Genomic DNA, 13,902 nt, shown 5'->3' with positions numbered 1-13,902 from the left:
TATATATAAGTTTCACTTTTGGAAAAAAGTCTGCTTTAAAATATAAGCTTTATTTTTTAGTTTTTCTGATCATTTATTACTTTTTTTTTTATTTTGCTATTAGTTGACTGTATTTAATACTCTATCTCTCTCTCATTCAGATTATCCCCATATGTTTTCTTTCATCATTTTTTATTTATTATGTCTCTTATTTACTCCATTAATAAATATTAATAAATAAGAGCAAATCTGAAAAGAAAAAAGAATACATTTCTAATGTATTTCTTACTTTTAATTAATTTTAACTATTAGTCCATTAAATATGATTCGGTTATTTGAAGCTTATATATACGACCGGAGGGAGTATAAGATAAACTTTATTCATTTACGTTTATAAAATTTTTTTTTAAAAACAGTTTAAAACAATACATATGTAAGGCATATCTTCCCCCCCTAAATATGCCCATATGTAATAAATGAATCAAAAGGAAGATAATATATGTTAGGGGCAAAATTGAAAAAAAAAAAACCTCATTAAATGATTAGATAAAAGTGAATATTATCTTATAAAAAAAAAAACTAAACCCCTTCAATAAAATTTATCTTATATTTTGAACAAGAGAGAGTACTATCCTTTAGGATGGCTTTTTTTCTTTACTACATGGATAATCCGTTAGAAATTTAGAATATTAAATCATCAAATTATATTTCATGACTCAAATTTTTCATTTTATTAAAAAAAGAATTTATTTACATTGTTAAAATTTGATTTTGAATGTTTCAGAACTGTGATTGAAACATAAAAGAGATAGCGTTGGCATAAATGGAAGCATGGGATGAATGTTAATAATTATAAGCGTTAATAATTTTAAAATGGCATAAATGTTAATAATTTTAATAATTATTAATAAAAGTAAACCCTACTGAGTTTTTGTTGGGAATCTACCTCCCCAATTTGCCTAAACTCATGTTTAAGAACCCTAATTTTATCCAATACAAAAAAATCCTATCTAATGAATAATACTAACTCCCATCCTTAATATAAGAGCTCGTTCAATTTTTATTTTGATCGTAAATATAAAATTTCAATTTATTTAGTTTCTCATATTTATCCATTTTTTTAAAATAGTCCTTATAATAATAGTATTTCTAATCAATACACTTGAATAGTAAAAATATTTTAAGAAAGACAATATTTATTTATTACAAATAACTAACTTAATTAGTTTTCCTAATCTACTAATATTAGTCAACTAGCTTTTATATTAAGAACCGGACGTAGTATATATGTTTCTGACCTGTTTGTGTATATGTATCATCATCGCATAATGAAGTTGCTATGATTCTACAAATTTGAGTGGGAAAGAAAAAAAAGAAGCATTAGCGCTGCATTCTTTGATACAAGGATGATAATAATGTACAAGTGTTGAAACTAGAGAAACAACAACAAAAGTACAAGATCTAGTACGTGTTTGGGAGAACTTTCAAAACCAAAGTTTTGGCTCAAATTATGATTTCAAAAGCAAATTAGCCAAACAAGGGTTCAAAACTCGAAAGAGATTTTAACCCTCAAAACCTTGGTTTTGGAAGCTGGGAAGAATACCTTTTAACCTTCTCCAAAATATCTCTTAATCCAAACATGCTCTTAGGTGCAGTCTTCAAGTGTTGGCTCTTGAGTTTTTCAGCACCAAAATAAAAAACTTTTGCCTATATTCCATAAAATTAAGGAATTAAACGAGAGTCTGAGGAATTTATGTCAGCTTTTCCATGTGCCTTTTCCATTTTGCAAGAGAGAAGCATAAAGCAATTCATTCCAAGTATCAGGTACTCCAGGCAAGCACCAGTGGCTGCAATCTTGAGATGTCTCGGCAGATTTCCATTCTGCTTCTGATTGATATTTCTTTCTGTATATAGAAGGATGCCCATCTTTTCTGTAATCTGTAAGCCTAGTTATGTTCATATAAGTCACTGAACTTCCCATTTTCTGGATCACTTGCTCCACCACTCTCATTTTCGCGGGATATTCTTGCAAATACGTCTCGTTGAATATCGGCTCGCTTTCTCTGTGACACTGTCCTCCTGAATTCCATTGCCCACCACTGCAAATTAACCCTACCAGACTGTTAAAGAGTATAACTTTGAAAAGGATGTTTCAGCTGAACTATCACTAATATGCCCCATAGAATTTCATATCATGTCAGATTTGAAGCCTTTTCCTGCTGAGGAATGAAACCAATAAAAAATATAACAGAGAATCAAGCATCAGTTAGAACTGAACTTGTGTGGTATTTTTAGGGACCTAAACCTGGGTTTGGTCCTCTATTGTTGGACCAAGTCTCAGACTGGTTTATAATTGATTTTTGTTCTTCATTTGGTGCCTTGTGATTTCAAATGTATCGAAACTTTTGAATTGCCCTAAAAAACACTTAAGTATATATGCTGGTGTACCTAGAGATAATTCACCAGTAGTATGACCCAGAAAACGTGCAATATCACTAGATTCGTCAGCACAATTAAGGGTATTCAACTAAGATGTTCCATAATCTGTCAGCGAATTAAGTTTTCAACAAAATAGCCTATGAATTTTCATCAGCACAATCGGATTCAGTATATGGCAGTCAACTGACGCATAATTGAACTTTCTGGTTTTTTTTTGGGGGGGGGGGGTTGCAAAGTAAGTAACAGTAACAGAAATACCTGAAATGAGACTGAGAGTATCCTCGAAAGAAAACCTGAGTTCGATTGGCATTGATGTTTCTATCAACCCACCGAGCCCACGTGGTCAAGGCCTTCCTATATGCAACCAAAGCATCAAGCTTTGGGTGTACATGTTTTCCTTCTTGGTAATACTCCTCTCTGTGACAACAAAAACAACCAAACAAAGGCTTAGTTCCAAATGTCTATGAGCAGAAAATTTTACTGTGTTTTTAAGGGAACAGATTAAGGAAAGGCTGAATCAGGCTCACCCCCGAGATGTTTTCTCATGGGTCCACCAATGGCCTGTGTTGAAGACGATGATATCAGCATCATAGGACGTTTCAGCTGTCTTGTCCATCAAATCCAACCTTAATGTCTCAAAGGTTCCATTTTTGCCTCTGAAACTTGATTCCCGAACGATGAATGGTGACACAATAAAGTCCACCTGAACAATTATAGTCCTATATTAATGTTGCAGCAAGCATACATGAGATAAAGCATTGCAAGATTCAAACTTTGAAACGTGCCATAGTGGTAATATTGGAAGAAACTTACCTCAAATCTAAATGAATAGACACCTTTCTTCTTGAAATCTGTCCTTCCTGAGATCTCATAGACTCTCTTCTTGTCCCTTATGGTCTGTCGGAAAATACACACCATCGACTCCCACATGTTCCTGTTCAGTGAATCCCCCACATAAACCAGCCTCTGACCTCGCAGCCTCCTCAGAAAATCAGTAGCATTCAATCTGATGCATCATTGTCATTTAAAAACACACCAGAAAATATCACAGTTCCCCATGACCATAGGAAAAAACATCTTACCTTGGAATGTCACAGCCATTGGGTTGCCATCTCCACTTGACATAGTCTCTATCTGGCCTCCCATGAAGATGACAATCGAAGGATTTATCAATGTGTGGACAAGAACCTAAGGCATAAAGTGGTTTCGAATCATCTTTCACCCACTTTCCGTCAAAGATATCACAGTCTTTATATAAACCAATCTTCATCTTCGCTGTTTTGGAATCCCCATGATGAGTCAAACTCGCATTACTCTTCTGAATCAAGTCTCCTTCATGCTTTTCCTGAGAGAAATTACCTACATTGTGAACTTTATAACTAAAACTGGAATTCTGCAGGGACACTACCGCCACACTTCCATGGGTTATATTCGCAGTGTTTCTGTCTTCTTCACCCGAAAAGCATTTATCTTTGACTATCTCTGATGAGTTCCTCTGGACAGTAGAGTCCGAAAAAGTGACCACCGTGCGATTATGTTCACGGATTTTCTTCTGAAAACTCTGGTCCCCGACATGCAAGCTTGCATTTTTAATATTCTCAATAGAACCATTCAAGATGGTCGCATATTGTATTCCGGACACATTTGCTGCCGCAGTTTTGTCCCCAGAAGAAGAAGAAGACGACGACGACACAGGACTATGAAAGAACTTAAACTTAGAAACAGAGAAGGAATTATTGGGTAAGAGCAGAGGAAAGATTAAAAGATAAAGAGCAACTAGTAAACTAAAGGAAAGCAGCTTCTTTCTGGGTGTGAAGATCGTTTCTGATGATAATGCAAGCCTCTTCAACCCCAACATCGCCGACAAACAAGCCCACCACATGCATGCTTCGCTTGAGGAATAAAAATCACAGAGCAATCCCTTGTCGTTTTAAAAGGAAAAAAAGAGACAATGGTTTAAGGTCTGTGGAACAGGCTTCTACGGATGAGAGGCACCGAGAAAGAAACAGACAGAATAAAGAAGGGAGAGAAATGCTCAAATGCACACCACAGCCTCATGTGGTATTTACAAAACGACCTCTTTCTCATTCACAATTTCACAGCGCCACTGAACTCCTAAACATCATCAAATCCATCGAACTGTAACTTTGTCGTTAATATGCTTGGGTTCTTCTGATGGTGAGAGGCTTTTCAGTAAAACCTCCTTCGCTGGTAAATGATTTCAAGTTTCTTAGATATGGAATCATCATAAATAATCGGTTCTTTTAAAATTCGAACTTTAATGAACCTGTGATCACAGAGAGAGAAGAGATCGTGCAGAGTATAAATAAAAATCAAATAGCATCAATCAAGATGTTATATTTTAACCAAAGAAGTGGATAACGTGATTGATAATTTATTTTTATACTAGGCTTTAACTTGAAAATGTTTTAAGGAATAAACCTAAATTTAAGATAACACTGTAAAAGTAACACAGTGATAGGTAGGGTATAAAATTATAAAAATGTTGTTATTCATATTCTGTATCCATTCTATTTTTTGTATTGCTTGTTGGCTTTTCTTTGTAGAGGTTTTGTTTTATTTGATTGAATTAACATTCCACTTTCCCACAAAAGGTGAAAAGGAGAGTCACATGATTAATTAAGCATGAAGACTTAGAATTACTGATGTCCTATCCTTGCTCTGGTTATTATTATTATTATTATTATTTTTTTTTAAAAAGGTCCTATCCTTGCTTAAATGGGAATACCGTTGAAAATAGGGGAGGGGTATTTTGGTAATTTCAGGAATGGAACCAGCGGATCCCATTAACTGTCACCAACAAACCTAATAAGGAAAACAATATTTTTTACAAAAAGATGGGGGGCAGAGAAAGATGCGGATGAGGTGACACGTGGCGATCGCAGAAGAGCACAAATATTCATAGGGATGTCGCCGGGAAGGAGTGGATCGACGTGGTGGAATTCCGGGTGGGCGTCAAACGGTGTTGGCGCCACCCATCACATAAGAACGCCTGATGATTACACGTGTCCTTCTTAAAAAGTGGTGAGCGTCATGATGTAATTTCTGGTCGCTCCCAGCACGCACCTAAACTTTTCTCCTCAAGTCCTGGCTTTTGCATTTTATAGCTCCAGGGTCGCGTCACAGGATAATTTAGAAGATATTTAGATAGAAATCAAATTATAATTTTAAAAGTAATTTTACTATCTACGAAATAAATATATGAAAAAATTTATCTTGATTTACAAAAAAAGTGTTTTTAAGAAACACTTTTCAAGTATCCGAACACTCCTACATCTCAACCTACAAATCAATGCTTAAAATAAATACAGTAAAGTGGACTGAAGTATTCGTATAACCCATTGTTTTTTTGAAAATAACTAGTGGATAAAAAGATACCTACAAATTATTAAAATAATAAATAATTCGAAAATAGAAATTAAAAAATAAATTAATTATTCAACATATATATTAGTAATTATTTTGGAATATGATGATAAATCTTCTCAAAATTTATAATTGCAATTCATTAAAGATAATTCTAATATTTGATATCCTTATTAAAAAGATTATAGAATATGAAGCAAACATGCAAATTTAGTCATCTAATTTTACACAAACTTTCGAATACGATTGCCTAGGGGAAAAAACTTTACACAAAGTTTTAACTTAATCTTCTAATCTTAGAAAAACCTTTTGAGTTTAGTAATTCTAATACTATTAGCCTCAAGTGATAATTTTTTAAAAATTGAATTTAACATGTTAGCGTTTATGTATGTATTTTGAAAATTTTAAATTTTAATATCAATATTTTCATTGATAAAACCAACGATGTTATGATTAGTAGAGGGAACTAACAAGACATCGTGAAGTGAACGAAATAAATGTCAAATTCTCTGATTCATGTGGCAGAGGGCCAGAGGCAGAGGCAGACATTGTTGCAGTGATGCGGTTAGGTGCGGCCACACGACGTCGTAAGCGTGCAGAATGACATTATGATGAGCAGAATCCCAGGGCAGTTTGCCCTGCCTGCTCCTGCCATATAGAGCCATGCCTTTCACCATTGTCCATTGCCTACCACAAAAATCACAAATCACAAGCCGAAGTGACATTTTTGCATATTGGGCCTTCACTCTCGGCCCAATTATGCGGGTTGACATGTAGAGAGACCAGGCAAGTTACTGGGCCTAAAACTCTGAATTTCATCAATTGGGCTGATCTGAACATTTTTTTCCTGACTTGTGTTTGGGCCCAGCAGATCTTATTATTTTGCTTGGACCCAGATTCTTATATAATTCGTTTAAAACCCCCATGATTACATTAAATTTCATATGGGCCCACATGGGACTTGCAGTTTTGACGAACTAAATATCATCCAAATCAACCATAATTTAAAATCAAATTAATAATTTAGACCAAATCACTCATCACTTGGTCAAAACTAATAAAGTTTTATGTTCACAAGCTATCTGGGTATATGAGATTGTTTAGGCCCCAGGATAACAAAAAGGAGCCATGAGCGGCAGCTATGTACAATTCTTCAGACACTGACTGGAAAAATTTGTCGACCCAAGCACATGGGGCCCTCCAACAAAGAAGAAAAATAATTATACATGATTTTCCCTTTTCCTTTTACACATGAATCCCAGCATACTCCCCAGGCAAATGACGCGTTACGCCATTTTCTCAACAGTGAAAAACCAAGATGGTTGTTCTCAGTTCTTACCTAGGGCCCGAAAGCTCCATGGCTTCAAGTATGAGTGAAGATTCTTCTATATAATCTGAGTACCGTTGAGGAGGGTTTTCAAAAGACCTGAACCTTGTCTCTGTACTCTGTGAAGCTTCCTCCCACCTCTCAGCCAAGCCATCTCCCTCCAACATCTTCAAAACTTCTGACATCTTAGGTCTGTGCAGAGGATTAAATTGCGTACATAACAGAGCAACCTGAACCATTTCTCCCAGTTCATCTGCATCAAAGTTTCCCCTCAAATTTTTGTCAACCATCTGACTCAATCTTCCTTCTTGATGGAGCTTCTTAACCTGGAAGTTAGTTGCTTTACATTAAACTCTAGGATAGTGATTGAAGATGGTCATTTACAAAGAAAACTTGTCTTCAAGACTCAATTCATAGGGAAGAGAAAACTACCCCTTTTACCCCTAATTCCCATGTACCATCTTGTTTGACCTGAAATAAGTTTGTCAAAATATGGTTCGAAGTGTCAACCCACCCATAGTGTTTGTTTTATTAAAATATTATAAAAACAAACATAGGATTAAATGACTAAACTGGGTTCTCCACTCCTTCCTACTCCACTATTCTCTACATTTCATCTTTTTGAGTCATCCACATCAAATTTAGACAATTCGAAACAAACAATTAGTTTTCGGCATTTTTATTGGTTCTAAAGTATGCATTACACCATGAAAACAGTTATCTTAACAGCCAGTTTTTGAAGAAAAAAATATTGATGAGATGTCAAACTCAACAAATCGAGTCTTATTGGTTTCTGATTGATTCGAACGACTAAAAGGCTGAAGAGCAGAAGAATAGTGAACCTGATTTGGAAAAATAACATGTTTTAAACCAAGGGACAAATTGATCTCCAACCACGTTAGGAGTAAACTGTAATTTATCCATCACTAAAAGTTATTTAGCTGTCACATGCAATAGAGACAGTGTTTAGAATGCTAACGAATCTTCTTTATCTGTTGCTGGAAATAGATGTCCTTACAGGATTCCTAACAGTTTTATGTGCTAAAACTAGAGAGGATTATAGGGAAGGAGAGTTACCCAATCAAGCATTACACCTTTCTGGTTTGCTGCTCGTCCAAAATCTAAAGCCTTATGACCTGTGATCAGCTCGAGCAGCAAGATCCCAAAACCAAACACATCAGTCTTTTCTGATGACTGGCCTGTAGACAAATATTCTGGAGCAATGTGACCAACAGTGCCTCGCACAGCAGTAGTTACATGAGAGTCTCTGTGATCCAGAAGCTTTGCCAGACCGAAATCACCAACAACTGCTTCAAAGTCTTCATCCAACAATATGTTGGCTGCTTTTACATCACGATGAATGATTTTAGGGTCACACTGCTCATGCAAGTAAACCAACCCTCTTGCTGTACCCAGAGCTATTCTCTTCCTCCTCACCCAATCTAAGGCTGGTCGACCATGAATATGATCTGTAACAACAGCCAATGATGATAATTAGTAATAAAAAAACAATGGCCTTGACTCTTGAAGAGAAATTGCAAGCTGCTTTAAAATGGCAGCTTAGCAAACAGCGAAAGATTGCCATTGTTCTGTCTAAATAGCAGGTCACCAAAAACAGGAAGCTCCAAGGAAGCCTATCAGAATATATATATATATATATATATATATTTATATATATATTTCCCATTATGTTTTAGCTTGTGAAGATAACTTGTATGAATTTGTCCATGCTATTAAGGAGCACATTAGAATATTAATAATATGGAAAATAGAAACGAGGGAATATGAATTGTGCATTGCTCACAAGCAGCACTATATCAGACAATAATTTATCATCCTACTGCTTGGTCTAGTGACAAGGGATAAGTGCGTCACAAGGAAGTGATGATAAAATTTCCATTGAACTTACCTTTTAATCGGGAGGCGACGCTGCCATTAGGCATATATGGATAAACAAGGAGCCTTTCGTTTTCAGTACTGCAAAACCCACAAAGCCTCAAGAGATTCCGGTGAACAGCCAAACTTATGGTCTCAACTTCTGTTTGAAATTGGATCTCACCACCACCAGCATTATAGTCCTTCAACCTTTTAACTGCTACAACAGAACCATCATTGAAGCGCCCTTTGTAGACTATTCCAAAGCCACCCCGTCCAAGAATATTCTTTGAATTGAAATGATCTGTTGCAGCCCGAAGTTCTTTGAATGTATATCTTCTCAAATGGCCAAGGCGCACCTCTGGATCATATTGCTCTGCCAAGTTATAAGCATTTGCTGATAAGCATTACAAGCAGAGCCAGAAAAACAAATCGTATATGTCGACTGCCAAAGGTTTAAAGCCAGTATCACAAAGAGAAAGTGTTAGAAATATGAATTCTATAATGCTTGATGTGGGAAGACCTGCTATTAGTGGCTTGTAAGAGAGAGCTATTATATATATAGATGAAATCTTCCTCAGAAAAGGGAGGGCAGAGACTAACCATTAACATCAAAGAATATCTGTTTGTTGTGTTTGTACCGCAACCAAACAATAAACACAGCAATAATCACAATGACAAAAGCAACTCCAAAACTTGCTCCAAAAGCAACTGCAACATGATGACTCTTTGCTCCAGATGCTGATTGGCCTAGGTAACCAAAATACCAACACCAAAATGTGATGGAATTGCTAAAGAAATTTTTGACAAATATAGATACTATCATTACCTCTTAAAGAATCTGGTGGGAAGGAAAGTGGTTCCGGCAGAACATTAGAGCAGTTATTTTTAGCATTTGGACCACAAATCAAAGAGTTTCCCACAATCCTGGAAGTGCAAAATAAAGCAAGAGATTTACAAAACTCCTTTGTTATGAATTAGTAGGAACGAAAACAAAATACAGAAATGAGCATACTTGAATGTTCTTGCTGATATTCTTGGCAACGAACCGCTTAGATTGTTATAAGAGAGATCCCTATATGGATTTTTTTAGTTATATTAGTTTTGATGTGCCAAGTGTATTGGAGAACTAATGTTATAAATTTGTCCCAAATGTCTGAATATAAGAACAAGTAAAAATGACGCTAATTGTAGAAAAAGTAATGGGAGTGATATGGAAATAAAGACCTACACAAGTGTTAGACCTTCAATGTCGCCAAGAGACTGAGGGCAGGATCCTGAAAGGCTGTTATTATTCAACCGCCTAGAATGCTCAAATGACAGTTCAGTGTAAGAGAGTTTCAGAAGAGGAATTTAAGAATCAAACACATAATTTTTGAATCACGCTAACATCTGTATGATAGAAATGTTTTTGAAACTTACAGATAATGCAGGTTCTTCAGGCTCCCCAAAGAACTAGGTATCCCACCGCTAAATGTATTATTGGAAAGATCAAGTGTCTGAAGCTTTACCAGATTTCCTAAAGCAGCAGGAATTGAACCAGAAATGGCATTGTTCTGAAGTAACCTGCACAATTTACAAAAATGTCTCAATCTTCAAAGTTATTTTTATGTTCTTAGAAGCCGAAGCAATATGCATGAGTCCAAGTAAGGGTAAGTTTGAAAAAGCGGTGAAGAAACAGATAAGAAGCTATGCATTAATGCCAAACCCAAGCAACAATGACAACAGAACCAAGATACCAAAAAACCTTGTGAACTTAGATAGGAACTTACACAGATTGCAAGTTAGTCAGATTGCCAATCCCAGGAGATAGCTTACCTGACAAGTTCTGACTGGGCAATCCTCTGATAAGGAAAAAAACAACCATTTAAGTGAAAAAAAACCAAACTGAAAAACAAATGAACGAACTTGAGTCTTCACAGATCAAAATGTCCAGGAACAAGTTTGCCTCTTTGAAAACATATTGAAGCCTAAGAAGCTTACAAAGCAGAGACGGAGCCATCTGGGGTACAAGTAATCATCCTCCAGCTACAAGGATCGACAGAATTAATATCCCAACTCTCCAGGACATTGTGTGGATCACGCAATTCATTTTTTATGGCCATCAGAGCGACAACTGCTCAAGGAACAACATTAAAGGGTTAGAGCTTTTGTATGAGATTCCTCTTTCCGTTTTCAGCGGACATCAAGAAGGAAAAAAATAAAAAAAGAGAGTCAGATTTAAGGTCTTTATATAGAGTACAAATTCTTCAGAAAACAAAAACCAAAAGAAGAAAAAACAGTTAAAAGATTATGTCAACTTTAATGTTCTTGCTGCTGCGGCCAGTAAATTCTAGCATATATAAAGGTCAACATGTTCAACTATCCCCCTTTCCATATCAGATTATAATCTTTCTATTTATAAGTTATACTAATTATAAAGATAAACAGCATAGGAAAATTCCAAGAGAAAATACAACCTTCATAATTTATCCCAGAAGAAGAAAGCGCGGCAGAGGAAATCTCCATCAAAGCCGGAAACAGCAAAGCCAGAAGCCAGAAAACTGAACTAGTCGTTCCCATAGCTCTATATTCTTGCTTCAGAAACTCCTTCCCTTTATTCCTTCACGCAGCTAGTTCATAATTAGCAATTTGACAAGCCATTCTGACCAGAGAGCAAGTGTGCATATTGCCTTATCCGAACAAAAAGCCACTCTCGGAATCAGATGCCCATAAAGCAAAGCCCACGATTGCCGAAACAAGAACGTCGCGCAATGACCATCAAACCAGCTCGGAAAAGAATTCGAACTGAGAGGAATGAACAAAACTTTCCAGAGAAAGAACCAAGCTAATTCAAGCCTGAAATTCAAATATCCTTGAGATCTGAGACTTCCGGGCCTGATTCCTACCTTCTACAGGTTTTGGTTTTTAGCTCTGGTCTGCTAGTTGCCAGTGATTCCGCCACCCCCATTATCTTGTTTCCTTTTGCAGACCCCAGAATAAAAAGAGCATGAAATGAAACTCTCACTCATTCTCACTCATTCACTACCCCTAGAGAGAAGTTAGAATCAAAAGCACAAAGGCCAAAGGAACACGCCAAAGTCCACACAGAGACAGATGAAAAACCAGTAACGAAACTCTTAAAATTTACCACTTGAGAGAAGATGGTACAATACATAATTATAAAAGGTAATCTCTCTTTTTTCCCCCTTTTCTTGTTGCGGTGATTGGACTGAAGGAATGTGGGGGATTGATCAGACGGAGAGAGAAAGAGGAAACAATGGGCACTGTCTAATGCGAAACAAAATTTTGCAGGTAAGCTTTTGACAGGTCACGTGGTTCGGTTGTCTCCGTCTTTGGTTGCTTTCAGCTTCATTTCAAAAATTCTGTAAAAATTAGACGAGACGTGGGTCGTGCTCGTGCGCGCCTATGCAAATTATTTGTAACCCAATTTATATTATTCATTTATATTTATAATTTAATAGATTATTAATTAATTAAATTTGTTGCTTGTTCATAACTTCATATTCAAAATTTATAGGTATATTAAAATAGGTTATTAGTTGGCAAAAAAATTAACCGGTTATTGAGAAAAATAAAGCTATACCTTTTTTTTTAATAACCCTTTGGGTCACCAATTATCCAGTGTTTTTTCTAATTCTGTTAATAGATATCTGAACAACCAACTAATTTAGATCGAGATTTGCAAAACCTTTGGACTCTTCCAACAAATTTTAGCATACTTACGTCCTTAGAACTTAAACACAAAATTACTAGTTAAGTTGGATGAACTCCTTATCAAGCATTTGTTGATTAAAACCATACTACTATTTCTGATTTTAATGATAAAATATTATTTATAATTTATAAATAAAATTTTATGATTAAAATCGTATTACTGCACAAGTAAAAAAAAAAAATTATAACAGTCACATTCTGCAAAAGTCAGGAGTGGCGCTAAAATGCACCAGCACGTGCCTTAATATAATACTTCCTCAGTTTCATATTTTTATAGAAACTGGAATTGTTTTGAAGTTAATTTAAAAGTGAGCATTTTTAATATAACTATAAATATTTTTTTTGGCCAATTAATATAAATATCCTTGACTATTCAAACATAGGCCTTCAAAGTATCATCTGATTCATTAAACTACTTAAATATTTGAATTTATATAATCAATATTCTTATTTTATAATGAAGTTTGTGTGAATATTTATAAGATGATAGTATGGGAGTTATTCAATTTTTGCCAGCGGAAGGAAAATTCATTATATGAAAAGAAATACAACTACTAATACAGACTTTGAAAGACCGGAGACTCAACTAAGGACTAGTAACGTATCACTAGCAACAAGATGACAAATAGAGACTCAAACCAGTAAGGCCAAAAGAAACCTACATCTTGAAGGACGAAGGTGAATAGGTCAGCTTTCATTCTACCATGATCAAAAGAAAAAGCATAGAACAAGCTCCATTGAGCAGCAAATGGTGATGGTGATTGTTCAAAGACAAGCTCTAAAGAGCACACCCCTTTTAGTGCCAAGGTTGCAAAACCAGATATAGCACCAAATATGCCTCCTAAAACAGAGAGGTAAGGGAACATCTTGAGATCGTGAACAACCTCTGATCATGGTAAAATACAACCAACACCAAAAGACTCCCATAAGCACAAAAGAACAAGAAAAACACAAAGTATACTCCTAATAACTACTCCCTCCGTTCCATGTAAAAAGTACTCCTCCGGTCCTTATTATAAGACCCAATTTGACTTTTTATTTGGTCCTAATTATAAGACCCAATCCATTTTTTCTTTTATATTTATGTATTTTTTTCCAAGATAATCCTTCTAATAATGATAGTTTTAGCCAATATACTTAATTAGCAAGGATATTTTAGGAATAACAACACTTATTTA

The 13,902-nt window shown here is 35.5% G+C and overlaps 1 protein-coding gene and 1 pseudogene across 1 annotated transcript; both read right to left on the bottom strand.

The window, feature by feature from the left end:
- Positions 1-1,588: 1,588 nt before the first annotated feature.
- Positions 1,589-4,276, bottom strand: LOC114713949 (protein trichome birefringence-like 2; annotated as a pseudogene).
- A 2,522-nt stretch (positions 4,277-6,798) lies between these two features.
- LOC114713952 (protein NSP-INTERACTING KINASE 3) lies at positions 6,799-12,270 on the bottom strand. Its single transcript, XM_028898640.1, has 11 exons — positions 11,467-12,270; positions 10,991-11,123; positions 10,780-10,851; positions 10,430-10,573; positions 10,239-10,310; positions 10,023-10,082; positions 9,837-9,934; positions 9,611-9,757; positions 9,042-9,383; positions 8,210-8,601; positions 6,799-7,458 (listed from the first exon to the last, which is right to left on the bottom strand). Exons 1-11 carry the CDS (start codon positions 11,567-11,569, stop codon positions 7,141-7,143), a joined length of 1,881 nt encoding a protein of 626 aa, XP_028754473.1. The 5' UTR covers positions 11,570-12,270; the 3' UTR covers positions 6,799-7,140.
- Between the last annotated feature and the right edge of the window lie 1,632 nt (positions 12,271-13,902).

This window comes from Neltuma alba, unplaced genomic scaffold (assembly GCF_004799145.2).
Source record: "Neltuma alba isolate B1F8T4 unplaced genomic scaffold, ASM479914v2 tig00011480_pilon, whole genome shotgun sequence".
Lineage (NCBI taxonomy): Eukaryota > Viridiplantae > Streptophyta > Magnoliopsida > Fabales > Fabaceae > Neltuma > Neltuma alba.
This window is presented reverse-complemented; position numbering and strand designations above follow the sequence as displayed.

Coding starts and splice junctions, on each gene's coding strand:
- LOC114713952 (XM_028898640.1), bottom strand. CDS start 11,569: ATGGGAACGACTAGTTCAGTTTTCTGGCTTCTGGCTTTGCTGTTTCCG. Junction 10,311..10,429: donor CTGAAGAACCTGCATTATCT/GTAAGTTTCAAA, acceptor TGAGCATTCTAG/GCGGTTGAATAATAACAGCC. Junction 7,459..8,209: donor AAGGTGTAATGCTTGATTGG/GTAACTCTCCTT, acceptor ACTAACTTCCAG/GTTAAGAAGCTCCATCAAGA.